This window comes from Artemia franciscana, chromosome 6 (assembly GCF_032884065.1).
Source record: "Artemia franciscana chromosome 6, ASM3288406v1, whole genome shotgun sequence".
Taxonomy (NCBI): domain Eukaryota; kingdom Metazoa; phylum Arthropoda; class Branchiopoda; order Anostraca; family Artemiidae; genus Artemia; species Artemia franciscana.
Genome location: NC_088868.1, coordinates 8204418 through 8232417, shown reverse-complemented (window position 1 = coordinate 8232417; position 28000 = coordinate 8204418). Strand labels below are relative to the sequence as shown.

The 28000-nt window shown below is 34.1% G+C and overlaps 1 protein-coding gene across 3 annotated transcripts; it reads right to left on the bottom strand.

Moving 5' to 3' along the window:
• Positions 1-1309: 1309 nt before the first annotated feature.
• Positions 1310-26295, bottom strand: LOC136027994 (zinc finger protein 239-like). Of its 3 annotated transcripts, none has more exons than XM_065705519.1 (4): positions 26203-26295; positions 17367-17463; positions 9619-9786; positions 1310-2436 (listed from the first exon to the last, which is right to left on the bottom strand). In XM_065705519.1, the coding sequence occupies exons 2-4, from the start codon at positions 17410-17412 to the stop codon at positions 1754-1756; spliced, it is 897 nt and encodes a 298-aa protein (XP_065561591.1). In that variant the 5' UTR covers positions 17413-17463; positions 26203-26295; the 3' UTR covers positions 1310-1753. The 3 variants fall into 3 exon arrangements, with proteins under 3 accessions (XP_065561591.1, XP_065561592.1, XP_065561593.1); XM_065705520.1 differs by having other exon boundaries at positions 26180-26258; XM_065705521.1 differs by lacking the exon at positions 17367-17463 and having other exon boundaries at positions 26203-26278.
• Positions 26296-28000: the final 1705 nt, after the last annotated feature.

Sequence of the window (28000 nt, the reverse complement as noted above, 5' to 3'; positions counted from 1 at the left end):
CCATTTATTAAAAAATACAACTAGAGCATTAGCGTTACCGTCCCACCTAGTTTTGTTAAGATATAATAACCCCTTAAGAAAAACGACATGATGACAAAAATATAGGGGCTTTCAACAGCCACATAGGTCAGACAAGACGTAAATTCCCAAAATTACAACTTTCAGGCACACTCTTACTTCTTGTTTCCTTCAGAAAATATTCAACCAACCTTTCTGGGAAGTCTCATGACCACAGATGTCTAGGAGTCTTCTACCCCCACAAAGGACTTATGGGTAGAAATACCAAACAGACACAGCCTGGAACCTTGTTGTAGCTTCCAGTCAAATTTACTTTACACCCAATGCCTCCTCTGCTATACGTCCTTATTACAAGACTTTGAGCTCACGCTGGATCCAGATCCATTAAAAATGCGACACTAGTTCTTACTTTGACAGAAGTTTGGTAGGAACCTGACCATGTTCTCGAATATCTTTCTTAATAAAACAAATTCAGGACCCAAACTGTTCCTCTCTAAAAGGGAGTGACGTCAAATTATGAATATTATGGGGGGGACAATTTTTTTCAATACATTAAGGACGGGAGGTGAGGAGGCAATTTCGATGTTTTTTTTTTTTCCCATGAATATACAAAAAAGACATTTTTTCAATGAAAATACAAGAAAAAAGTGTTTCAAAATCTAGGAAGAGGGGAGCTTTTTTCGGGGGATGGGAATAACATCCCCCCAAACAAACAAAAGAACCTCAGTGGGTAGATTATGTCCGAAACGCAAGAGATCTGATTTTTCCACTTACTCTTACTTTTCACATTTTATTATTGAAATTTGTCAATCTCTTTTGTTAGGTGTTCTGGTGAAATGAGGTTTGGACTGAAACCCCACTCCCTCCAGAGGTCTATTCATACATTAATATTAAAACCTCAAACCAGAACTTTTGCTCTAACTATTCATTACCTTTAGCCAAGTATTTGTCTAACGAACTCTTCTGTTAGACTTCCTTAACGCAATAAATTAACCTCCTCAACTTTTCCATCCCTCGCAGAGGCATGAGATGTAACATCCCTTTTGAACAAATAAAGCAAAAACATTTTACCTTTGTTTTAAGGGCATACCCTTCCCCACCCTTTAGCTCTTCCAAAGAATGTGGATCAGATTTTGACCCCCCCCCCCCCCCTAAAACCATAGTTGGAAAAAATTGAATAAAAAGGTGTAATTATTAAAATATATTGCTCTTACTATATAATTTATATCAGCATGAATCAATGGCTAGTGATAGGAATACTACCAGTCTGGTGGGAAAATAAGGACTAAAGCTTCAAATACGAATTTAATGCATAAATTAGATTATCAAGACATGGTAAAATTTGAAACTGAACAAAATCAATTAAAGATTTTCCTGGGAACAGTTTATTAGAAAATTTGGACAACAAAACTAGGAAAAAAGGTGGTGTCAATTCAATTTAGAGTGGGGATAGGTAAAATGCACTATTCAAAATAAATTTTTCAATAAAAATACCGAAAGGGTATTTTTTGATGGAAATTTTCCCCAGAAGCTGTTTTTCAACATCTAGGGAGGATTTAAAGACAAAGCAAGGTCCACCCTTCGCCCCTCCCAATTGACGGCACTGAGAAAAATATCTTTATTGTAGAGAATGAGATTGCAAAATCACCGTAAATATACTTGATTTTTGACTTAAAAAATAAAAATTTGCACTATGCTGATATTTGACAATAAAGGTAATAACTCAAAATAATTTCTACTTTGTATGTACTTTTCGATGTTGAGTCAAATTTGAGCTTTGGAAAAAGCCCTTCTTACACACTTCACATTGATAGGGTTTATCACCAGTATGAATTTTTTTATGTCTTGTTAGACTTCCACGCTCAGAAAAGCTTTCCTTACATACTTCACACTGATAGGGTTTAACACCGCTGTGAAGGGTGTTATGTCTAGTCAAGGATGAGCTTGTATAGAAGCTCTTTTGGCATGTTGTACATTGATATGGTCTTTCACCAGTATGAATTTTTTTATGGACATTGAAAGCTGAACGGTCAGAGAAGCTCTTCTTGCATTCTTCACACTGATATGGCTTGTCACCAGTATGAATCCTTCGATGGACCCGTAAACCTGAGGGGTTAGAAAAGTTCTTTTTGCATAATTCACACTGATGTGGTTTATCTCCAGTGTGAGTTCTTTGGTGCAAATTCAAATGTGCACGCCGGGAAAAATTTTTCTGACATATTTCACATTCATAAGGCTTTTCCAAAATATGAAGACTTCGTCGATGGAGATTTTGATCTAAATATGAATTTTTGGTAAGGCTCCTGTTTTCAAAACCAAGCACAAAGGTAAAAGTGTCCACAGGCTCCTTGTCTCCGTCAAACGGATCCAATTCTGGTCCCACGTCGGAACCGCTACAGCACTCAACACGTGATACACCTAAAATAAAAATTAAATAATTGTCACTAACATCAAATAATTGTATATATATATATATATATATATATATATATATATATATATATATATATATCCGTTGTGCGTTGCAGCGATCTCAAAAGAGAGGAATTCAAGAAAAATTTCAAAAGCGTCCCTGCGGAAAACAACCCCTCTGGGGAAAGCTTACCTCCACCGAATATTAATAAAGATAGTGTTTCTGCACGTACAAGAATTTCCTTTGGAAAAGCTGATTTGTAATAGACTTAATAATCTGAACTTTTAACATTTTGGATAGTTTCAAACATTAAACAACTGAGCTTTAATATAGTCACATTTTTACGTTACAATTAACCTAAAATTTCAAAAGCTGCTGTACCAAACTCAATCATGCTTGCGGTAATATCGAGATAACAATAAATTATGGGATGTAGAAACGCAGCTGGCAGCTGGCTAAAAATCAAAATCATGAAGTCCGTTATTGTTTAACACCATGATATTTTTCCTTGTTTTTGTTCGGCTGCGGGACATCGTTTTGCATCATATGGCGATGGCGACGCAATATTAAGTATTTATTTTTGACTTGAATATAGCCATTGTCTTGTCTTTTCTTACTTTTTCCTTTGATTAATTATTATTATTTATTAGAAACCTGTCACAAAAAGGAAAATGTACGGAGTGAATTCTTCATATCATTTTTTAAATTTATCCCATTTCCCAAACCCCTCATCCAATGAGTTAAGCGAATTTTTAATGGTTTCATTTAATAATCTAGTGATTAGTGTGATAATTTAGTCATTTTTTCTAGATTTTAATATTTTCTTTTTAACTTGGTGGCAACTCCCTAGAGTTGCCTTGGTGGCAACTATTAAACTCCCTCTGAGCATTATGGGCTTTATAAGCCGTAATTTGACCAAAAACAAAGCTTGTGGTGTAAACAGAGGCCGTTTTCGAAAAAAAATAAAATGGAAGTTTTCGAAGAAATCAAATGACATAAATAAAATCCGGTTCGTGCGTTAAATTTAGACAACTAAGCTGTTTCAGACTATATGTCATTCATATTTTCAACTGAAGAATTGCAACTGATTCATTTTTGGTTTTTGTTGTACACCTATTTCTGGAATAGCTGAGCTCTAAAACACAACTAAATTAACAAATACGACTAATATTGCTCCAGAAAACGTTATTACAAAACTATACCATTAGATTTCTTTTTTAATGACCTAACTATTTAGACTATATTTCATTAAACGATTTCTGAGCATACTATACAAAAAAAAATGCAACTGTCTAAAACATTGAAGAGACAAGTTCCCTATAAAATTTCGCGATAAATCTTTGTGGGTCCGCGAAAAATTTGTGTTGTTTGGTCATTCAAGAAGGTAAAAACCAACATAATTTGTTCGGTTGTTCAAGACCAGGCGTTACTGAAATTGAAAGCTAACGTGTGTGTTACCGAAGTTCTGTCGTTTGATAGTTTCTTAATCTATATATATAAAAATAAGCTGTTTGCTTGTGTGTCTGTCTGTCGACTGACGTCACAAATGACGACCGGGACTCAGGGAATATAAATGACGACCGGGACACTCAAAGAGAAATTACAGACTGGGACACCGGGACACAAATAACGATCGGGACAGAGGGAATATAAATGACCAGGACACAACTACAACGAGGACGCCGGGGGCACAGGGGGGATATATAAATGACGACCGGGACACAGGGAATGTTCGATTATCAATCACCATCAACAAAGCTCAGGGGCAAACGTAGTTAAAAATATATATATATTTATATATCTATCTATATTCACAGGTGGGACACAGGGACACAACTACAATGGCGCGTAACGACTTACGCGCGCGGGGGGGGGGGGGGGCTTGGGTTGTTTGTACCCCAACAGCTAGTTATTTGTATAAAAACACCAGCACATAATATCAAAGATCCTGAAAACTTGAAACGAGGTCTACGGCAAGGTTCAATATAAAGCGCCATCTTGTTCAATTTATTAGCAACTATTATCCCAAAGAGCATTGGAGGAGATCTTTCTGTTGATGGTCGTGATTCCAACCTAGTATACTAAGCTGACAACCTGCTGCTCAGATTCATAGTCATAATCATGCTACACTGTAATCCAGTTTGATACGTTTATTTGCTGGACATGATGGTCTCAACTAATTTTCAAACCTCAACTAATGTTATAGTACCATATATTTAGATTGACAAAACCAAGATATACCCATACACAGCAATAGCGTATTTAGGTGTAATTTATGGCTTAAAGCAGGGGTGGCCAACCCGCGGCCCGTCATAAACAATTTTGCGGCCCGCGAGATTCACCATATTTTTATATTTATCGCCCAAATGATTCGCGGTCATCTATTTCCACATGATGCGGAACATCACAGTTTCAATGTTTCACTCTTAACAATGTTTTTTATCGTAGAACTACATCAATCGCAATCGTAATTATGGAGTTATAAAAAAAAGTTCAAATCAGTTGTAACAATATATTACCGTGAATGTCACCAAATTGAAAAATGTTGACATTCACTGGTGAATGTCCGATTTACCTTTTTTTCTCCTTGGATTTAGTCAGCGTTGCCAGTCAACTTTTTAAATTTAATGCAAGGTAAGATGATGACAGGTTAGGTTAGAAAGGATTAGGTTGGTTAGGTGAGGTTAGCTTAGATTAGGTTTTCAACCAATTTCTAATATTTAGAACCAAATTTAACGTAACCTAATCTAAACTAACATAACCCAACTTCAACTTTTACCAACATAGCAGAGAAAAAAGAATTTCGAACATTTGCTGGTGAATATCGACATTAACAATATTTCGGACATTAACGGTAACGTTTACACTCCATAGTCGTGATCCTCGCAGAGGAAACGTGTAAACAGTGTAAAATGTTCCAATTTATTTATATATTCAATATAATTCCAACTACTACAAGTTGCATAATGTGTTTTTAAGTTAAATATATGTTGATTTTTGCACATTTATTTCCGCATTTTACCTAACTTCACCGTGTCGTAATGGCTGACAACCTTGATTTTTCATCGCTAACTCTCAACTTTAATGACGTTAGTGATGCGCAATTAATTGTTGATAGCAGAGCTGACTCTCAATTTAAAGTGAAAATTTCTTTTTTATTATTTCGTTTTGGGCACTGTGACTGCAAGATAATAATTTTAATATACAATTATTCAAAATACTTATTGAATTATAATTATAATAATTGATAATAATATTACTATAAAATAATAATTAATTATAAATAATTATTAATTATAATTATAAATAATAATTAATATTATAATAATAATAATTATTGAAAAATAAATAATTATTCAACAACATATTCAAAATAACAGCTAGGTAATCAGTTCTATTAAAACAAAATGACTTAAAAAAAAAAAAAAAATCAAAATTAGACATTTCTCATATTTTTCTTCATGAGTGTATTTTCCATATTTCAAGTATGAGTGCAAAAAAAAGAAAACTAGTGAATGAACATAGAAAGTATAGCGAAGAATGGGAAAAAAGGTACTTTTTCATAGTGCTACATACAAAATTATTGTGTTTAATTTGCCGGGAGACCTTTGCTGCATTTAAGGAATATATAGTTAAAATGTATTATGAAGCAAAACATTCGGATCAAATTAAATTCAATCCAGAAGTGTAAAAATCGAAGCTTCAGGAGTTTTAGTCGTAATTAAAGGCTCAAAAGAAAATGTTTTGTGCAGGATTACAGCAGCCTTCCAATAGTGTTAAAGCAAGCTATTCTGTTCCAGTTTTGACAGCAAAAAACGAAAACATTTTCAGATGGTGAGTTTGTGAAAGAATGCGGGGAAGCTGTTGTTCAAGTGCATTTTGCCTAATAAAACTAAACTGTTTTTGAACCTGTTTTGAACCGAAAGAGAATGGGAGAGATCATGACCTAAAAAGTGATCAAAAATGGGGTTTTTAAGGCCGAATGAGAATACTGAATAAACAAACTAAGAGAATATTTTGAGAGGACAATCGTCCCTCTTCTTCAGCGTGAAAAAAAATAATATATTCAAGTAAAGTGCCGAAGGAAAAACCAACAAAACAAGCGTGAGAAGTCAATTTAAAAAAAAAAATGAAAAACCTAACAAATTTAGCAGATGAATAAAATTCAGTTAAGACCAAAAATTATAAGAATTAAAACGAAATACCTAACAACCATAAAGTGAGTCATTCGCCAATATCCGTAATTTACCCAAAATCCAAAAAATTATGAGCTCCCATCGACGGATACTAGTGAACAATAAAGCTGTTCGCAAGTATCCGTTGATGACAGTTCATAAGTTTTATAAATTTTGGACAAATTGCGGATGTTGGCGAATGACTCGCCTTATGGTTATTAGGTATTTGGTTTTAATTCTTATAAACTTTTGGCTTTTATTGAATTTTATTCATATGTTAAATTTTTTGGTTTCATTTGTTTTTTGTTGTTTTTCTTTCACACTGACTTTCCGCGATTGTTTTATGAATTTTTTCTTTGGCACTTTCCTTGAATATTATTTTGTTTCACGCTGAAGAAGAGAGGCAGTTGTCCTCTCGAAATATTCGTTTTGTTTGGTCTTTTCAGTATTCTTCTCTTGGCCTTAAAATTCTTATCAAACTTTTAAAAAAAAATGTGCCTTGGATTGATTTTACAAAAAAGAATTGAACAGGAACATATACAAAAGACGTGGAGTATGAAACTAAAAATGCTGAAAATTAGAAAAAAAAATCAAGAGACAAAAAGGGAGAAAGAGTGAGAAGGATACAGACACAGAGAGGCAGCAAAGGAAAGTGAGAGAAAGCACGAAAGAGACTGAGAGGGATCATGACCTAAAAAGTGACACGAATCCCAAAAATGGGATTTTTAAGGCGAAACGAGAATACTGAATAAACAAACAAAGCCAATATTTCGAGAGGACAACTGCCTCTCTTCTTCAACGTGAAACAAAATAATATATTCAAGGAAAGTGCCGAAGGAAAAACCAACAAAATCTAACGTGAAAAATCAATATGAAAAAAACAAAATCAACGAAAAAACCAACAAATTTAACAGATGAATAAAATTCAATAAAAGCCAAGAATTATCAGAATTAAAAACAAATGCCTAACAACCATAAAGTGATACATTCACCAATATCCGCAATTTGCACAAAATCCAAAAAACTTTTGAACTGCCATCGACAGCTACTAGCTAACAACTTTGTTCACTTATACCTGTCGATGGGAGTTCATAAATTTTCTGGATTTTGTGCAAATTACGGATGCTGGTGAAAGACTCGCTTTACGGTTATTAGGTATTTGGCTTTAATTCTTATATTTTTTTTTACTTTTATTGAATTTTATTCATCTTTAAAATTTTTTGGTTTCATTGGTTTGTTGTTGGTTTTTTTTCACATTGACTTTCTGCGCTTGTTTGTTAATTTTTTCTTTGGCACTTTCCTTGAATATATTATTTTGTTTCACGCTGAAGAAGAGAGGTACCTATCCTCTCAAAATGTTCGCTTTGTTTGTTTGTTCAGTACTCTCGTTTGGCCTTAAAAACTCCATTTTTGATCATTTCCTTTTTTTAAAATTATGGCCGGCCAATTTGGTTTAAGAAATTAACATAATACTTGATTTTATTTGAAAAAAAAAACATAGTATTCGTTCGTTTCTAGGGCATTTTTACTGAAGTCTGAGTTCTTAAAATGAGCTCTCAGAAACCTATGTTTAATCAAACTATTGCAAAATCATGCCAATAAACTATTCCAAAAATCTTTCTTCCGTGTAAAGTCTTCTTGGTGCTAAAAAAATTAAACAAAAAATAGGTAGTAAAAGGACTCTAGTTTCAAGAAGAAAAAGTTTTATTTTAGAAAATTTAACATTGTTTTGAGACCTTAATGCTAGGTTCAAAAATAGCATTTCAAGTTCAGAGCCCAATAACTCAAACATCATATCCAATCACAATGTTTCATAACAATAATCACGTAAGCTTCCCTAAAAATAATTGTGTCAGAGAATGAACGAAGAACATTATTTTGAAAACTTCTCTAGTGACTAGCAACTAACGTAATGGCACCCCCCAAAGAGTAACACCACAATTACCGCTACTATCAATTCACTAAAATTAACGAAAAACATCATTTTGAAACTTCTCTAGTGACTAGCAACTAATGTGAGTAATGGCAACCCTAAAAAATAACACTACAATTACGGCTACTATCAATTCACTACAGCAACAAGCAGCTAGAGGTCAACAATGCTATGCACATACCATCCTCCATACCAATACACAGAATTATCTTCCTATTCTGCCGAATTTTCAAAAATCTAGTCTTTCGAAAGTCTAGGAGAATTTTATGTTTCCGTTTCCATGCTCTCCCATTTTGCTGTGTTCCTTCGAGACAAAGTCAATCAAAATGATCCATAGAAATGGAAATAGAATGCAACCCTGCTTAACTCCTGATTTGATACAAAACTAGCAATTAACCTCATTTCATATCTTAATTGCGGCAATGCTATTCTCGTATATAACACTCTACTGTACTTATCTGATAACCATACTATCGCTAAGGCTCTTTTACCGCCTGAATCAAACGCTTATTCATAATCCATAAAGTCAAGAACAAAGAGGTCTGATGAGTCAGACACTTTTTGATTATTAATCTCCACTGTTCCTCTCTTTAAACTTTATCTACGGGCTCATTGACATGATTTGCACTGGCGTGGGAGCGCCGACTTGGGAAGACCTAAGTCGAAATAAGATTTTTGTCGTAATACATGAGATACCTTTTACAACTCACCATTGTTAAGCTATACAAACAAAAGAGATCCATATATTGTCATTGTCTGGTTCATTGACACACTTTGCGCCAGCTTCGGAAGACCTAAGTCTAAGTAAGATTCTTGTCATAATATATGAGATACCTTTTACAACTCACTCATTGTGAAGCTATACAAACAAAGGAGATCCAGAAATTGTCATTGTTGGGCTCACTGACACAAGTTATGCTGGCTTGTAAAGAACTAAGTCTAAGTAAGATTCTTGTCATAATATATGAGCCACCTTTTACTACTCACCCATTGTGAAGTTATACAAACAAAAGAGATCTAGAACATCCATATTTGAGCAAAGCTTAACCTTAAAATATTTAGCATTCTCAACTACATACCTTCATTTTTTACAGTTGTTGAATCGATTTGAGGAAAGTAAAATTCAATCTTGGGCTGGACAGTCAGGTAGACATTATCATCACTTGGTATGTCTTTATCATTATAGGTATCTTCATGATTAGCTGTTGAAATATATACTGTTCCTTCAATAGCTTCCTCTTTAACTTCTGGGGAAACAAAACAACAAATAAGTAACAAAACATTAGAGAATACATGACAGACTAAAACTAAAAAAAAACAGCAAAAATAAGGTATTTTGATTTGACAAGTTAATAATAAAAAGGAACCTTAGCAGGGAATTCAAGTTAACCGAAGGATTTAAATTAGCCTAAGAATTCAATACCTTCTTAGAAGTCATTTCTGCCCCTCTCATAATGGAAATGAAATGAAAATATTGAAAAATAAAAAAATAATAATAATGATACAATAAAAGCATTTACAACAAAATATAACAATAGAAGTGTCAGAACAAATAATAAAACGATCAGTCTAATCATTCTGGCTTCACATCTGGAAGCCTTGTCAACAACAAAAAATTCTCAAAGAAGAAACACAAATTTGCTTAAAAAATTAAAGCATAAACAAAGTTCAAGGAAATACACTGGAGGGAAAAAAAGGGGGCACATATTTGCTACCTATGCAAAAAAGGAATTTTCCTTGTTGTTCGAGCCAGGGGACTATTCAAGCCAGGAGTAGTTTCAATTGTGTATTTTTGCTCGATTTAATGCCATTTTTTAGGAGTTTTAGGCTATATTTCAGAATAAAAACACCATTTTACTATTAATACTAATCGAGATAATGGTCACCATTCCTTTATTAGCTACAAATTAATTTCTTTCTCATTGGCCAGTTTTTTAAATACGATTTTTAATTTTTGGGTACTATGAGCTGTTGTTAGTTCTTTACTAGGTTGCAACTACCAATGCAAACATGGTCTGGTCAAAAAATCTAGAAGATAACTTAATAACGATTCTTGTGTGTGCCTGAACACTGTTCCTTTTGGTGGTCTTTTAGTGGTCTGCAAGTAAAAAACTGCATAGGATATTTAAATATTTTCTAATAGATTTTAACCTGACAACAACCGAAAAGATACCACAAAAACCTTATCACATCAATTTTAAATTGATCTTTAAAAGATCACTTTTAAATAATACTTTCAAACTTTTAAACAATAACGTACCATATCATTACTGTAGAATTGCGTATTAACTTAAAATTTGTTATTCAGTTTTTATATTAAAGAAACGACCTTAAACATAAGCTTTCTGAGATGAAAACTTTTAAATACATATTTACTTGTCAATAAATTAAAAGGTGATTAATAGTTGGAGAGAATAGTTGTAGGGGGTGGAGGGACAAAGCAGCTTGAGCATTAACAGGAAGCCCACATTATCGTGGGGTACTAGGATACAAGTTTTAAACAATCTGGTGTTGAAACCGACATGTTTCAACAGGTTAAATAAGTATAGCATTTTGCTTACCACCTGATATCACAATCAGTATTCAATTGATACTGTGATCATTTTTCTAATTATAGAATATGGTTTACAGAGGGTTAATACATTTAACCTATAAAAAAGATTGAAGATAAGAGGATTATAAAAGAGATAAGAGGAAGATAAAAGATAAGAGGAATATATATCTCTTAAAAAATATAAAAACCAAAGAAAAATAAGAAAAGGGTATTGTAAGGCCAACGAAAATACTGCAGGAAATATAACAAATAGTTTGAAAGGACAACTGCCTCTCTTCTTCAGTGCTATAAGAAAAAGTTAAAAGGAAGCATATTCACATTTTCCCTACAAAAAGAGGAAAAAACCTGAAAATTTTGATTACGCCATTTTTGAGCCTATTTATAACCCACATCACAAAATTTTATTGAGCCAGGCTAGTTTGATTCCACATGACAAGGGTGTGGCACAGCAATACAAAGAGGTGTCTGAAATTTATAAGTATCAAAATTTAGGTTTATCTCTGAACAGATATACATGTGATTTTGAAACAAATCTAACTCTAATTACGGTTTTCTTACATGAAAAGTTGATAGTTTATCCATCTTTAAGATAAATCCTATGCATTTTTCACAATCACACGGGAACACCTGCCCCAACCCCTCAGATTGTAAAGGGCTAGTGCAACAGAAGCAGTAGCTAAAATTAGGTAATTAACCTGTATAAACCCCTTAGGTAATATATATATACATATATATATATATATATATATATATATATATATATATATATATATATATATATATATCGTCGGCCAGGAGCTGTCCTGGCCGAGTGAGCTGTCCTGGCCGAGTGGATTGGTGCGCTGGATTCAGGATCCTTTGTCTAAGAGGACGCGGGTTCGAGTCCCGGTGTATCCAATTCTTCAGTTTGGGACGGGGTCAGTGGCGTGACTCTGTAAGCTTAGCCAGAGTAGACCCAGCTCTAAAAGGGTATCTGGAGAAATCTGGGGAAGGTAAACAGGAAGGGTGTGCGAAAGCACAGGATGGCTGCCCCCTCCCATTGCACTTCCTGGCTGAAGGGCCAAGAAACGGAGATCAGCACCACTGTTAGGGACTATAAAGTATAATGCCGTATCCTTTACCTTATATATATATATATATATATATATATATATATATATATATATATATATATATATATATATATATATATATCATGAAAAGAGAAATCACCAATGCTACAGCACAAACACAAAAAAAAAAAAAAAAAAAAAAAAAGAGGCAGAAGGAGAAAAGGAAGACTGTTTTCCTAAATTAGTGATTAATATAGACCAGCACTTGAATGAAGCCTTAACCCTACTCATCCATACAATCACATAGGTCAAACAGCATAGCCACACACAATCAACCATAAAGAATAATCCATGGACAGGCAGTCATGTCGTCAATAAGTATAAGTCGTCATTTACCGAACAATAGAAAAAATAATATAGACAAATAATTCAGAGGCAACACCCAACATAAGGGCTCATCAGGAGAATACACTGGCCTATATAGGGTTTCGCCACTCTAAATTCTCTACCCAGGACAGTGTTGTGGCTACCACAGAATATCCATGGCATCCCCGCGTCAGGTATCACCCCCAAAATACATGCCTATGAAAAAAAAAACAGCAAATGTAAAACAACCAAGTAAAACCAAAACAAGCTTATCTTGTTAATATATCCCTCTCTTTAGCAACAATAGGTAAACTAAATATTATAAATTTTACCAAATCACAAATATTAACACATTGCAAAAAACCTGAATGAACTAAACAGTTATAGAATTCATCTTTACCATGTGGCTAACTTTTTAAAAAATCTGCTCAATTAGAAACACAATTCAAAATAAATGGCGCTGTGACAACATTTCTCGAACCTCCGAAATTAGTTAAAAATTTCTTTAAGTATTTCTAGATAATTCTTTTGATATTTATTTAAAAGTTCGTTATAATGAAAACTAATTTTTTTAAATTGCCAAGTTAATTCATTTGCAGAAAAACCTCTTGATATCAATTTTTGGCTTAAGATTTTACATCTATTTTTAAAATCAATATAATTACTACAAATCCTTGCATAACGAAGTAACTGTGAGAAAAACGCTGAATATGTGATATTTGAGTGTATATTACTTTCAGGGAATGGGAAACTAATCACTTCAAAATCAAAATCATCCGTTTTATTATACATTTTAAAACTTAATTTATTATTATCACAAATATTAATATTTAAATCTAAGAAATGATCTTCATGACCAGCGCCATGACTAGGCTCAAGAATAAGCTCTGATGGATATATATTTTTAGAAATATCAATGAAATCCTTACAATTTAAGACCAAAATATCATCTAAATATCTTTTATTATTTGACAAAGCATGTTTTAAATTAATTGGATTATTCTTATCCATCATATATTTATATTCTAGTTGACTTAAAAACAAGTCAGCTATAAATGGGCTGGCATTCCCCCCCATGGGAATTCCCATAATTTGCTTGTACAAATCACCCCCAAATCTTATATAAGTATTGTATAAAACAAATTCCAATAACTCAAAAATCATATCCAAGCTGTAACATCTCAAGTTAACTGTAGTACTAAAGCAGTTTGTCCATATGGCTTTTTTATTATAACTGTCTATTTTCAAGAACCTTTTACTAGATAAGAGGAAAGATTTCTTTATAACAGTTTTTAAATTATCAAACACTAAATTAAGTGATAAATTAGTATACATTGTCGCAAAATCGAAAGACTCAATTCTTTTAGCTGAAACCATTGTTAAAGAATCTATCACCTGCAGTGAATTATTAACACTCCAATATGGATTAAAATTCGAAAATGTTTTAATACCAGAACAATAGGTTTTAAGTTTATTTACAATTTCCTTTAAAATTAAAGAGAGGTCAGTAGCAGCAATGCGGGTTGGACATTTAGCTGCTCCAGCAATAAACCGTGGTTTAGGGGGATTCTTATGAAATTTTACAGTCCAATATAGGAAAGGGAACTTTTTATCATTGTCATTTATTTTAATATTAAAATTTTTAAAAAGTATTTCTTCAGTCTTTTCAATTAAATTCTCATCCTCTATATTTACCTTTTCATAAACATTAGTTGTGCATAACTCCCTTTTTAAGATATCACAATACAGCTTCTGACAAATTATGGCAAAATTATTATTAGCTTTATCCACTGGCACAATTACAAATTCATTCTTTAGATTAGCAATTGCTTGTTTAATCTTCGCATTATAAAATAATGATTTAGTGTTACTATTTTTTAAGTTAGAATATATTTTATTTCTTACTCTACTAATAATTAAATTCTTCCAACTTTGAAAACTCTCTTTATTTTTATTCTCTTTCTTACTCCACTTATCAATAAATAAATCAAAATCATTTTCACTCGATGGTTTCAGATGATGAGAAAGACGGAAATTAGCCCCTTTATTCATTATAATTTGAAGATCATCTTGATTTATTATTGACAAGTCCCCTGTTATAACATGTTTGTAAGTAGGATTTACAAATGGGCCAAGTTGCTTACAATTACAAACCGGTTTCCAATTTATATCGCTATCTAGTTTTTTTAGTATTAAATTATAATTCAAAATAATTTGCCCTATAGTTTTTGAAAATTTATAAGTTAAAACTGGACTATCATTATAATTTAAAATACTAGGAAGGGCCTGTTTCACATGCCACTGATTTAAAATTTCTGGTAAATTAATATCTTCAATCTGCTTACAATATATATATATATATATATATATATATATTTATATATATATATTTACATATATATATATATATATGTATATATATATATATATATATATATATATATATATATATATATATATATATATATATATACATATATATATATATATATATATATATATATATATATATATATATATATATATATATAGAATATATAAATATAGAATTATAAATTTACAGAGTGTTTGTTTTTTCGTCAGGCAACTTGTTATGTGTGTGGTGAATACACTGTAAAGACAGCAAAGAAATATAAGTGAGTTTGTGAAAAAGGTGTATTATGTCTATTTCAAACTCACATTTGGAGATAAAGACAAATCATGGGCTTCACATAAGATGTACAGAAAATGTGAGAAGATCTTCATTTAAGGTTATAGGGTATGAAAAATTCCTTTCGTTTTGGCATTCCTATTATATGGTTCAAACAGACAAATCACACAATTGCTATATTGTTCCATAGATGAGGAAGGATCTTATACAAAAATTAAATGAAATTATCCTGCCCTTTCCAAAGCCACCTTCTAATTCAATGGCATACTGAGTGACTCAGAGAACTCAGAATCATTAGATACTCAGAACAAACCTGGTTCAGACTTTTGTGATGACAGTGAACGTCAACCTTTTCTTAAAGTGACCTCAACAACCTAGTATGAGATTTAGGCCTTTTCAGAGATGCAGCTGACTTCCTAGGATCAAGGCTAAAAAACAAAATATTCAATCATTTAAGACCTCATTTTCGTGGTACAGGCATTGAGAAAGAATTTACTTAGTTTTCTCCTAAGAAGGTAATCTAGTTATTTGCAATAATGTTTATGGGCTTTCTTTGAAACAGAATGACTCATCAGAATGATGCATAGAAGGAAATTGTTTCAGAGGTACCTGAAGTCAAGTTAAAAGAGGGAGTTTTTCACGCGTTTTGATATAAGAAAACTTACAGCTGATTCCCTCTTTTGGAAATAATGGAAGAGGACGACAGTGGTTCTGGATGTTGCAACTTGCAACAATGAAAAAGGTCTTTTGAACAGTCGAATCTTTCCAGGAACCATTATATTTACACAGCCTTAACTTTCCTTCTAAATGAAAACAATTGATAGAAGTCCGTATCTGTGTTAAGAATGAGAGTGATTCATCTTTCCTAGCCTCCCTGAAACAGTAGTCTTTTCTAGTCCCTGAGGTGAAGTACTTTCAGCATCACCTAACAAACATTGAAGGGTTCATCAAAATGCATCACCATTTGCTCATTTAGACAGCATCTGATTACAACATTAGTTTCAGCAAAACTATCTATGTCTGATGATAATTTGGTCTCCAAATGTGGCAGAGATGGTTTTATTAAACGCTATTGTATACATAATTTGCGATTGTCTGCAGGAAAATGTGTTGAGTTTGTCATGGGCCTGGAAAACAGGGAAAAAGAAGAATGGGCTTCTTTCAAGGATGTACTGCAAACGTTTTTGGGAAATATTAAGAACCCTGACTACAAAACTATTGTACAACATATGTTTGAAGCATATGAAGCTCAAGGATGCAAGATGAGCTTAAAAGTCCATTTTTTACGTTCCTGTATTGACTGTTTTTACGTTCCTGTGTTGACTGTTTTTTCTGAAAGCTTGGGAGTCTACAGCAAAGGACAGGGTGAAAGGCTTCATCAAGACGTCCATGATTTTGAGAGGAGTTTTCAAGGAAAGAGGAATGTCAATAAGTTAGCTTATTATTGTTGGATGCTCAATCGAGAAACCAAAGAAAGAAACTGAAAACGAGTTTGGAGAAGCACCACATTAAATAGGTTTCACAAGAAAAATAGTAAACCTTAAATTATCTGTATATAATGCAAACTTCTATTGATTAGTTTTAAGAAAATACAAATATTTAGTCCAGTCAAGAAATTGTGTTTTTAATTAAATTTGATTTCGATTAGTAAAAAATTGATGCATGTTACAGAAGTGATACTCAGAGTCTTTAAAACATATAATTCAGAAAAAAATTTGAAATGCCACTGAATTTTTTTTCAGATCTGATTACTAAATATGGTCTGATAATTAATGGCAAACTTTCTAAAACTGAAAATCGCAAGACTGCAGAAAAATTTGTAAGGACAAGAACAATCCAGAAAATATATTTATCAAATCAAAGAATTAAACATCTAAAATACATCCTAGGCTTTGCCTTAGAAGCCTTTACATACTAATTCCATTTTAATCACCCAGAAATTTTTGATGGGTATTCGAAGCACTTACATGCTATTGAAAAAATTGCATTATTCTTTTGAACAAACGTTACAAAATAATAAGATAAGTAAGAAAATACATTAATAGAAATATTCTGAAAATAAATATCCAATTTTTAGTTTAGCCTTTCCTTTTCCCATAGATTTTAGCTTTTACAATTCTTACTAGGCAGACATCATTAGAGAAAAGAATTTCCTGGTTTTATTTTCAGATTGTTATAAAAACAAATCAAAATCAATACACTTACCCTGTTTAACAACAGAAGACTCTGAAGTTATGAACTGTTCAGCCATTTATTGTAACACCAAAATTACTTTTATAACAGGATTACTGTAGCTTCAAGCCTGAAAGTTAAATCACACAAGAAAACCATAAAATCCCGCTTTAGTCCAAATGCAAGGTTACATTTCTAGGAAAGGCAAATTTAACAATAAGGCATTATTCCTTTAACAGATCATTAATTCCTATTTCAAAATACTTTATGAAATATAGAATAGAAAAGTTGCAATTTTAGTCAGGCCATAACAGAAATAAAAGTATAAAAAGTTAATAAGCAATTTTCTGAAAACAGTAAAAACAAGAGCTAAGAGCTCATATGGCACTTGTGACAAGGTCGGAAGAGCCAAGAGCTCATATAGCATGAGCTCTAGCAAAATTATAAGAATCAATAGTGATTTAAAAGGAAAATCAGAGGCTTAATGCCAGTCAGGATTTAAAATGAGAGCTCTGAGACACAAGGTCCTTCTAAATATCAAAATTCATTTAGATCTGATCATCCACTTTTAAGTTAAAAATACCTCATTTTTTCTAATTTTTTCTCTCCTTTCAGCCCCCCAGATGGTTGAATTGGGGAAAACAACTTTATCAAGTCAATTTGTGCAGGTCCCTGAAATGCCTACCAATTTTCATCATCCTAGCACATCAAGAAGTACCAAACTCACCAAAGCACTGGACCCCCTAACTCCCTCAAAGAGAGCAAATCCATTCCAGTTGTTTCAATCACATATCTATGACCTTTGCTTATTCTACCCACCAAGTTTCATCCCAATATCTCCAATCTAAGCGTTTTCCAAGATTTCCAGTTTCCCCCTCCAACTCCTCCCAATGTGACCAGATCTGGTCTAAAACTGCACTGTTCTTCTCTTAAAACTCTGTCTACATCATCTTTCAGTCTGAAAAGTATCATATTACTAAGTAATTTGCTACCTAAAGAGACCAGACTAATGCCTAAATAATTACAACACTTACTCTTGTCACCTTTCTTATATTTGGTTTGATTAAGGTTTTCCTAAAATCACTAGGTACTTCCCCTTTTTCAAAAATCATATTCATAATCTTCAGCAGCTTATTAAGCCCATCATTAACCCCTTATTTCTAACCCTGGAGCCACCATATTTAAGAAACTCATTTATCATACTATCAGCACCTGGAGCCTTATTATTTTTTAATCCTTTTAGTACTGTTGCTAATTCTTCCTCACAAAACAAATCTTCCTTCACATCCAAGGTATCACAAACTTTTTCATTTTCATCTATATCTTTTCCTGCAACTGTATCTTGGTTTAGCACATTCTCAAAATGTTCTGCCCCTCACTTATTAACTCTTTCTTTATCACTTATTGTGGCCCCATTCTTATCTTTGACTGGGACTAGTCTGGATTGACTACTCCCTCTCAATTTATTAACATGCCAGTATAGCAGTGTTTCCACTTCTACCGATTTATCGGTAGATCTACCGAATTTCGGACCTTTCTACCGAATAAATTTCAAGCCTACCGAAATACCAATTTTCTACCGACTTTTGGCGATTTTCTGCCGATTTTTTTCTTTTTAACTGAACATAATAGGTGTGACTGCGAAAAGCACCATTTAGCGAAATCTCGGAACCATTCACAGCCACTTCAGTCATAGTGCAAAACGAGTGAATTCATTGAAAGCTTACTAAGACCTCTTAGAAATTTACAATCACAAGATATTTTCCCCTGAACAAACTAGATGGTAATCTGTACATAGCTGCGTCAAAAGGATTCTTGAGCAATGGGATGCTCTCACATTATATTTTACTGAGGCTGTGTTTGATGATCCTACCCATGGAAACGATTTAGCTCTTTGTGGCTTGAAAAACCCCTTTATGAGAATAATGATGATGTCCATGGACTATATTTTGGGCATGTTGGCTGACTTCAATGCTCTTTTCCAATCACAGTCCCCCCCCCCCTTTTCCATACATTACTCTCTCCAAGAACTTTCTTGAGGTAGAATATGTAGACGGTTTGAAGAATCCACTAGATGTTGATGTAAATGATGACAATTATTATGTGGATATCCAAAATATTTATCTTGGACTGAATGCCCAGCTAACTATTTCAGAGCTTGTAGAGCGCGACCCTAAGGTGGACCATAATAAAGAGATGAAGGTATACCTCACAGCAAGAGAATTTTACAAGGAAACAGTTGCACAGATCAAAACCGGATTCGTATTTGATGATGATTTTTATGAGATGTCCTGTCTTGTAGAGCCTTCAAATGCTGCTAAGCTGAATCTTTCTAGTCTTGCATCACTTCCAGTTAAGTATTTTCCTCTTACATGTCTTAGAGCTGCCATTGACTCGGAATGGCGTGAATAAAGCTCTGTTGATGTTCCGAAGGTAGAATATTGTAGATTCGTTTTTTCCATTGTTACCCCAAGTGGTCGACCAAGGTTTGTAAATCTAAGGCAGGTTGTTGCAGAACGTCTTTTCAGCACTTTAAAAGAGGTGAAGACTGATAAACAAAATAAATTGTCGACACTGACCTTATCTGCCATCTCCCGTACTAAATGCGGGACGATGAGGATGAATATGCATTCTTCATCGCTGAATGAATGAACTTTATTACCCGTAAAGTATAAAAAACACAAAGTACGGAGTATTATAAATAAATAAACAAAAACAAATACAATAAACAGCGAAGAAAAACAAAATTCAAACTAACAAAAGACAACATGGACAAATCAACCAGTATCAATATGGAAAAAAGGCTGCAGAGGGTCATAAACGTGAATAAAGTTGACTGTCTTTTTACATAAATCGTCACTGGAAGACCGAATCCGAGAAGGCACATCTACTATACCAAATCAAGCAATTATTTTTTTGTTTTGGTGCCATCTAGGAAGCCGGAGGAGGAATTTGCAATATCTGAAATAAGCTGTACGTAGAGTATGTCGATCTTTCTTACGAAACAGATGAGCCATGCCTGATAAAAACAAAAGCACAGGGGCGCAATAAGCATTATAAATCATGCACAAACCGTTGCGGTTGTAACGGCTTTTGTTTGGGAATATTTTTCCGTAAGCAACGCGTAGGTTTTTCACGGCTTGATTCACTAGGGATGAACAGGTAGTGGAAAGTGTTTGGCCAAAACACAGACCAAGCCAACTAACTAAAGAAGAACATGGCAGAATTGCAGTCCCAGCAACGAATGGAGAGACCGCATAAGGGCTATTAAAACAAATAAACTCGTATTTAGACGCATTAACTGACAGTCCAATCTTAGATAATTCATTGGTTAACATAGTAAAATTAGAAAGCAATCCACGGCGAGTCCGGGCAACAAGAAGAACGTCATCTGTATATGCAATAGAAGACAAACCAGTATTACCATAAAAAACAGAACTTCCAAGGGGACGTAGGCACGATGCAAGCACGCATTTAAATATACTAGGAGACAATACGGCACCTTGCCGAACTCCCTTATTAATTTTTACCGGGTCAGATATTTGGCCATTCCAGGTAACTTGAATTTTAGACTTTGAATACCAAAAAGACAATAAACTTAGTACGGAAGGATTAACACCTGAAGACGCAAGGGAAAATAGAGCCTGAGAGTGCACAATATTATCGAAAGCTCCAGAAATATCAACAGTAAGACAGTATAAAGACATTTTAGCTTTTACGGCATCTTTCATGAGTCGGCTTAAAACATGATGTGCATGGGAGCAACCGAAACGTTTCCGAAAACCAAATTGAAAAGGCGTAAAATCACAATTCGACTCAATTTCTGGTAGTAACAAATGTTCAAGCAACTTACTTAAGAAACACGATACTGTAATAGGACAATAATTCACACATGACGTGGGGTCCTTGCCTCGCTTTTGAATAGACGTTACACGGCCACAAAGGAAACTATCAGGAACAAGTGACTGTGCTAAGCAAGACTGGAAAAATATTTGTAGATGGTTAAGTAGAGCAGGACAATCATAAGCAAAAAATCGGTAAGAAAGGCCATCACCATCAAGGCTATTTGAACGCTTAATTTTTCTTAAAGCCTGGCGAATTTCAGATATTGCTACAGGCTGGACATGAGCCTGCAGGAGACGGTATGGTAAAAGCGGTTTAAGCAACTTATAATAAATAGACTGAAGAAAACTATTAAATACACTGAACACACGCTTAGAATGATCAACAAAATTAGCTAGCTGGAGACAAGATAGGGTAGATGGGGAACATTTCGCACTATTAATAACCTTATTCCAGGAGGCCTTATCGGTGGGGCCTGGCCATGCATTCAAGCTTGCCCTCTTCAAACTGGCCTTATATTCAAGTTTACACTTTTGTTTCACAGAGAAAACAGCTCCGGAAGAGAGAGAGAGAGAGAGATTGGTATATTTAAAAACTATCATAGCATAGAGCTAAATTCAGTTTTTTCACAAAAATCATACATTTAAACAAAAATCACACACTACAACTCAGCATTAAAAACTGATGTGAAAAAAGGCACAAATGAGTTTGCGTATCGATTGGTTCGTACTTTAGGGGGTACAAGTTTATTTCGTAATCGAGTTCGGCTATGGTCGGTCACATGATATCCACATACGTAGCCAAAATTTGGCTTTTTGCTTAGCACGTTTTACTTCAGGATCAACGTTCCAATTAGGCTTTCTTGTACCAATCCTAACTTTATCCACAGGCACTGCAGCTTTGGAAGCTGATTTAAGGCAATGGACGATTTGACAATAATAGAAATTTAGGTCAACTGTACTTGAAGGCGAGGAAACTGACGTTTGCAGCAGGTGATATGGCACTTTTATGGTCAAGAGTAAAGCAGTTAGCGTAGCAAGGTATAGTGGGACATTAGCACGATCGCAATTCAACTTCGTATGCCACTTCGGCTGAGCTGAAAGTGTTTTGCCAGATAGCTCACAGGACAAATTACAACTAAGAATAAGGTGATCGTCGTCAATCGTGACAATCGATGATATTAAGCTGGAACTGGAAGAGATCACGTGATCCAGGTTCGATTTTGAACAGCCTCTGTTATGAATATACGTGAATGGGAGGCTCTTAACTGCAATGTGATATATGCTAGGAAGTGATTCTAGCAAGAGGATTGATCTATCGGAGGTACCAAGAATATCACAGTTAAGGTCACCAGCTAAAACCCAATTTAGGTCTTTCAAACGTAGACTTTCGAGTAGAGACTTTAAACTGGAGCAACATTTAGCAAAAGATGTGAACGATGCTATAGAACGTCGATCGCAAGGTAAGTAAAAGTTTATAAAGGCAGTACTGTCACATTTAATCGCTAAGATGTTATCATCACAATAAATCACAGAGGGCTTTGATGGGGAACAGAAGAAAATTGCTAGGCCACTGGAAGGGCGGCCTCTAGTTTTCTTGGCCTCTTGCGAAAAAAAATGGTGGACAGAAGATCGCTTCAGGCTAGAAACGTTTGATTTGGTCAGAAGATGTTCTTGCAAGAACACTATGTCATGGACTAATAATTCATTAATTAACAAGTCTTTGTCTTTTGTGCCGTTAATATTAAGAGAAGCAAAACTTAAAATAGTGGCTTGGTTAATTTTGGAGCAGAGTTCAGAGCGCGTTTTATCACTGGGCAATTCATACTATAGGAAACATGAGCTTCGCCGCAGTTGGCACATTTCAGAGCCTCTAAGCAAGGATTGTCTTTAGTATTGGAATGGCATCCAGAACATTTAGAGCACTTCATCTCATTCAGGGCACATGGGCAGTGAGCTAACGAATGATGGATACTTTGGCATCTAAGACACTGTCTGGGCAATTCTTTGTATTCCAATATTTTAAAAGACTCATAACCCAAGTGCAGACCTGTAGCGATGGCAGATTTTAGTGCAGCGGAATCAAGGAACTCTAAACGGAATGTATGAGAAGAGCTGATCTGGCTGGCCTCAACAAGACCAGGAATAACGGAGATGAGTATACTGCTAGAAACACTAACGGGAAGTCCCCTAATTACTCCAAGAGGTTTGCGATCAATCACTTTAGCAAGAATATTTGGATAGAATATTTGAATATTGGATTTGGAATATTTGATAGTTGATCAGGAACTAGAGAAACGGCTAAAGGAAGTAGGAGCATCTGGCATAGTTGAAGAGTGTATATTAGTGATCAAAGTTAGTCTATAGTAGCAAAAGTTTCTGTTTTGTGTTGCATTAGATATTTGAAACATACACTGTTCCAAAGTGTGCTTTATTGATTTATTATGATTAAAAGTACCTAATTAAGTAGATTAGAATTCAATCAACATATGTATTGATACGATTCTAGGCTAAGCCTTCAGAATGTTAGTGATGTATGTCTACAGTGGAGGAGCAAAAGTTTCTGTTTTGAATTGCATTAGATGTTTGAAACTGCTGCTGTTCCTGAATTGTTGTTTGTAGACCAAAGTGTGCTTTATTGATTTATTGTGATGAAAAGTACCTAATTAAGTAGATTAGAATTCAATCAACGTATTCTACCAACGTCATCATAGGCTTGATTCCTTTGTTTGCAGTTGTGTATCAGTTGCTTTAATCATTTGAATCCAGTATCTCATTTGTTATTTGAAGTCCAATTTTAAATGCTTTACTATGATGAACAGTACCTGATTCAGTAGAATAGGATTCCATAAATAATAACTAAGGAGATTGAAAGTGCAATTTTTAAGCCTTGTCTGGTCTGGCTAGCATCTCATGCATGTCTGGCTAGCATCTGTGTTTACACGCGTGACAGGCAATATATTTGTGTCTAAACATATCTTGTTCCCACATAGGCATAAACACCAGATGCCAATTTAATTAATACATGAAAATCATTCTTTCCTTATGTGAGAATTCGGATTCACAGGCGCTGCAAATTTGTAGCAACTACTGCAAATGCCGTGTTTGCAACATTTTAGAATTGCTGCTAGCTCAAGAGTATACCATATTAGTATACTAGCAATTTACAAGAACCACTGCATTTGCAACAACAGCAACATTTCGTAACCATCATTATTACAACAAGATCAAACAACACCCCATTACTCTTTTGCAGATTTAAAGAAAACATTGCTTTAAATCATCGTATGATCAATCGTAAGTTGATAGACCGTTGTAGAGTGGTCTAATTCTGAATTGATCTAGGACTTCATTAGAAAATTGAGCATTTTTGAGAACTTAACATGCACTTAGAGGGTTTGGGCATGTCTAGAAGTTCCCTACCAATTTTTCTACTGATAGCATTATGCCATCTACCAATTTTCTACTGAATTTTAGGCATGCCATACCGATTTTCGAAGCATGCAAAGTAGAAACACTGCAGTATAGTATTTTACTATTATGCCATCTAGCTGTATCTTCTAGATCCTCAGCAATTTTATCCATGGCCTACACTTCACATCACCTTAGTTCATATTTTAATGCTTTCTCCACTATCTTTACACTCCTTTTGTTCTCATATGATCTATCACTCACATAATTCTTGTACAAACCCTGGTAAATTTATAGCAGTTTATATTACTGACTTACCAACAAAGTAAACATACCACTCAATGCCTTTTTTATGCTCTTTATGAACATAATAATCACTTCTACCATAAATTCAAATTTAAGCACTTTTTAACCTAACCTTATTATAAATAATTTTAGTACTGAGAAAAATTATCATATTTTTTTTGAAAATAATGGAAAAAGATGGCACTGATAAAACATATTATTATTTTGTGGAAAACAAGGAGTAACTCATACTTTGATTGAAAATTTGTCATTTTTAAGAGCTCAAAACATGCTCAAATTTGAATGTGCAGTAGAAGCAGTCATTATATTCATAAAGAACATAAAAAAAGGAATCAAGTGGTATGTTCACTTTATTGGTAAGTCAGTTATATGAAATATCATAATTTTTTGAAAATTTGTCATTTTTAAGAGCTCAAAAAGTGCTTAAATTTGAATTTATGGAAGAAATGATATTTATATTCTTAAACAGCATAACAAAGGCATTTAATGATATGTTCACTTTATTGGTAAGTCAGTTATATGAACTGCTATAATTTTACCCAAACCCCTTCTTCTCTCTATTAAACATAAAGCTTTTTCACTAATATTCCTAGTTGTAGTGTTAACAGTCTTCCCAAAGACATCATCAGGAACTTCACAAATTGTACTTCTGAAATTATTCTATCTATCTTCCCTATTGTCAAATTTTAAACTCTCAAATTTAGCAATCAACTGCTCCTGGAAGGTTTCTCTCAAATTTTCATCCTGGAGTCTATCAACATCATAACTTTCTGGAAGGTATATAGTAAACAGCAAAGCTAAATATTCTGGATTTCCATTATGATATTTTTTTTTGCTCATTTTAAGCTAAATTTTCACATGTGCTCTTTGTTTTTAAATATGGTGCACTCTAAATGTTAAAAACTGCATATCTGCTTTAAGCATCTTTACATTAAAGGTAAAATTCTGGCTTAAGTGCTTTTTTGCAATCATGGAAAGTAGTATAGAATAATAATATAAGATTCAAAGGAATGGATGTAAAGCATAAGATATATCCTAAGAACATGGCTTAATGTAGGCTTATCTATCTCTACTCATTACCTTCCAGGGCTCGATACAGCATGCATAGCAGCCTAGGTTTAGTTCACATTTAGGCCTGAATTAAGATATATATTTTGATAGAATTTTTTACTAATTAACTTTGTTATTTTGCACAAGTCTAATTTAAATGGAAAAAAGTTGGGTGAATGAGAAAGGTATAGGCTATCACCCTTGGAGCTAAACAACTATTATTTGAATATTGAATACCAGGGTGATGACGGATATTTTACCTTCAGCGATCTTCATTTTTAGTTCCAACAAGTTTCATCGTCTCAAATTTTGTGCTATGTTTCGCTTCTTTAAGCAGTTTTGCTTATTATTTATACTATTGCCAACTGAATAGCACAAAGAAGCGAAAATCTCGGTTACCAGTAGTTAGCCTGAAAACCAGCCGAAATGAACTAACAAAACATGAGTTTCACGCTACAGTGGGACAAGCACTCTTGTCGTCTATACAACAAGTGCTTTCGATTGTAGATTAGTTATAGTGGAAATGTCTACTGCCATGTTTACTCTCTTCCAGTCAATCAAAGTTAACCACTTATTACTTCAAATAGGCACGTAGAAATTGTGCTAAATTTCGGTCTGAACAATATGTTGGAATGACCAACGGTATTATTTTTGTCTATCAATGTGTAATGGCACAGAAAATGATTTAGAAACACTTGAAGGAATAACATGATCTAAGTTAGGACCATTACAATAATTATTAACAAAAGACTAACTCAGATATCTTCAGTAAATGCTTTGTATATCCTTTCTTGACTTTTAGGGAGAAACGAGCCACCTGAAGAAGTTTTGCAGCCCAGGTAGGTGAACATTTGGACAACTTCGGTGCTAGTTGTTCTGTCTAGGGTAAATGAAGGATTGACAATAGGAGAAGACAAACATACTGCCATTGGTTTCATTTTATTCGATTTTATTATCAGTCCCACTTTTACGGCCTCTTAACGTAAGACTAGATGTGCTTCCGGCAACTGAGCCACGGGGTATAATAGGATGGCCAAGTCAGCAGCCAAACGAGCATCTAGGAGGACGTGATCTCCAAATTTCAGCCAGAAGCTAAGACGTAAAGTAGTCTTTATTAGAATGGCGTCTATAATGACATTGAAGAACTCTGGGGCATTTGCATATCCTTGATCAACCCCTGTTGTAATTTGAAAAAAACTGGCTGCTGTTGACTTAAACACAGCTCTTTGTAACTTGGTATAGAACTTTGAAGGGTATGCAGTATTACTAGGGGACGCTGGTCACTAGAATCTGCCAAACAGGTCTAATGAGGCGAATGCAGTATGGAATATGAGAACGCACAAAAAGCTTTGGGTTTGAACTCCGTGGGTTCTTCTATCATTTTTTGATTTTTGAAAATCTGGTCGATGGTTGACCGGTCTGACATAAAAGCAGCTTGCTCCGGTCACCGAATCCTACGAATAATATTCTGACATCGATCAAGCAGGACCACCGAAAGCAATTTTACAGGGACTGACAGAATAGTTATTTTGCGGTAATTCAAGCATTTACACCTAGAACCTCTTCTTTTACATAATAGGATTATGACATCCTTCAACCAATCTTTGTAAATTTTCTCAGTTAGCCAGATAATAAAACGCAGGGTCTGGAGGATTGGGATTATTCTTGGATCTGAATATCTGAGCAGTTGAGAGCTTAAGCCACAGATACCAGCAGTTTTATTGTTCTTAATCATTTAACTGAATTTCCAATTTCTGAGGGGCTGGAAGGCTCATCTGGAAAAGCATATGCTCCAGGTATTTCACTCTTAGTTTGGCTAAGACTATCATTTGGAGGGATAAATGGGATGGAAATGGTTAGGAGTGAGCCGAGGTGGTCTTTCTACTGCTCAAGATAAGAGCCCTCATCAGAAAGAAATGACCCAACCCTGGAGTGGACAGGTCTCAAAGTGGGAGTTTTATTTTCAGTAAGACTTCTTAATAGTTCAATTTAATCGGCTTTCCTTGCAAAAAAAAACTGAGTTTGGTCCCAATTCATGAGTCTGTTCCCCATTCCATT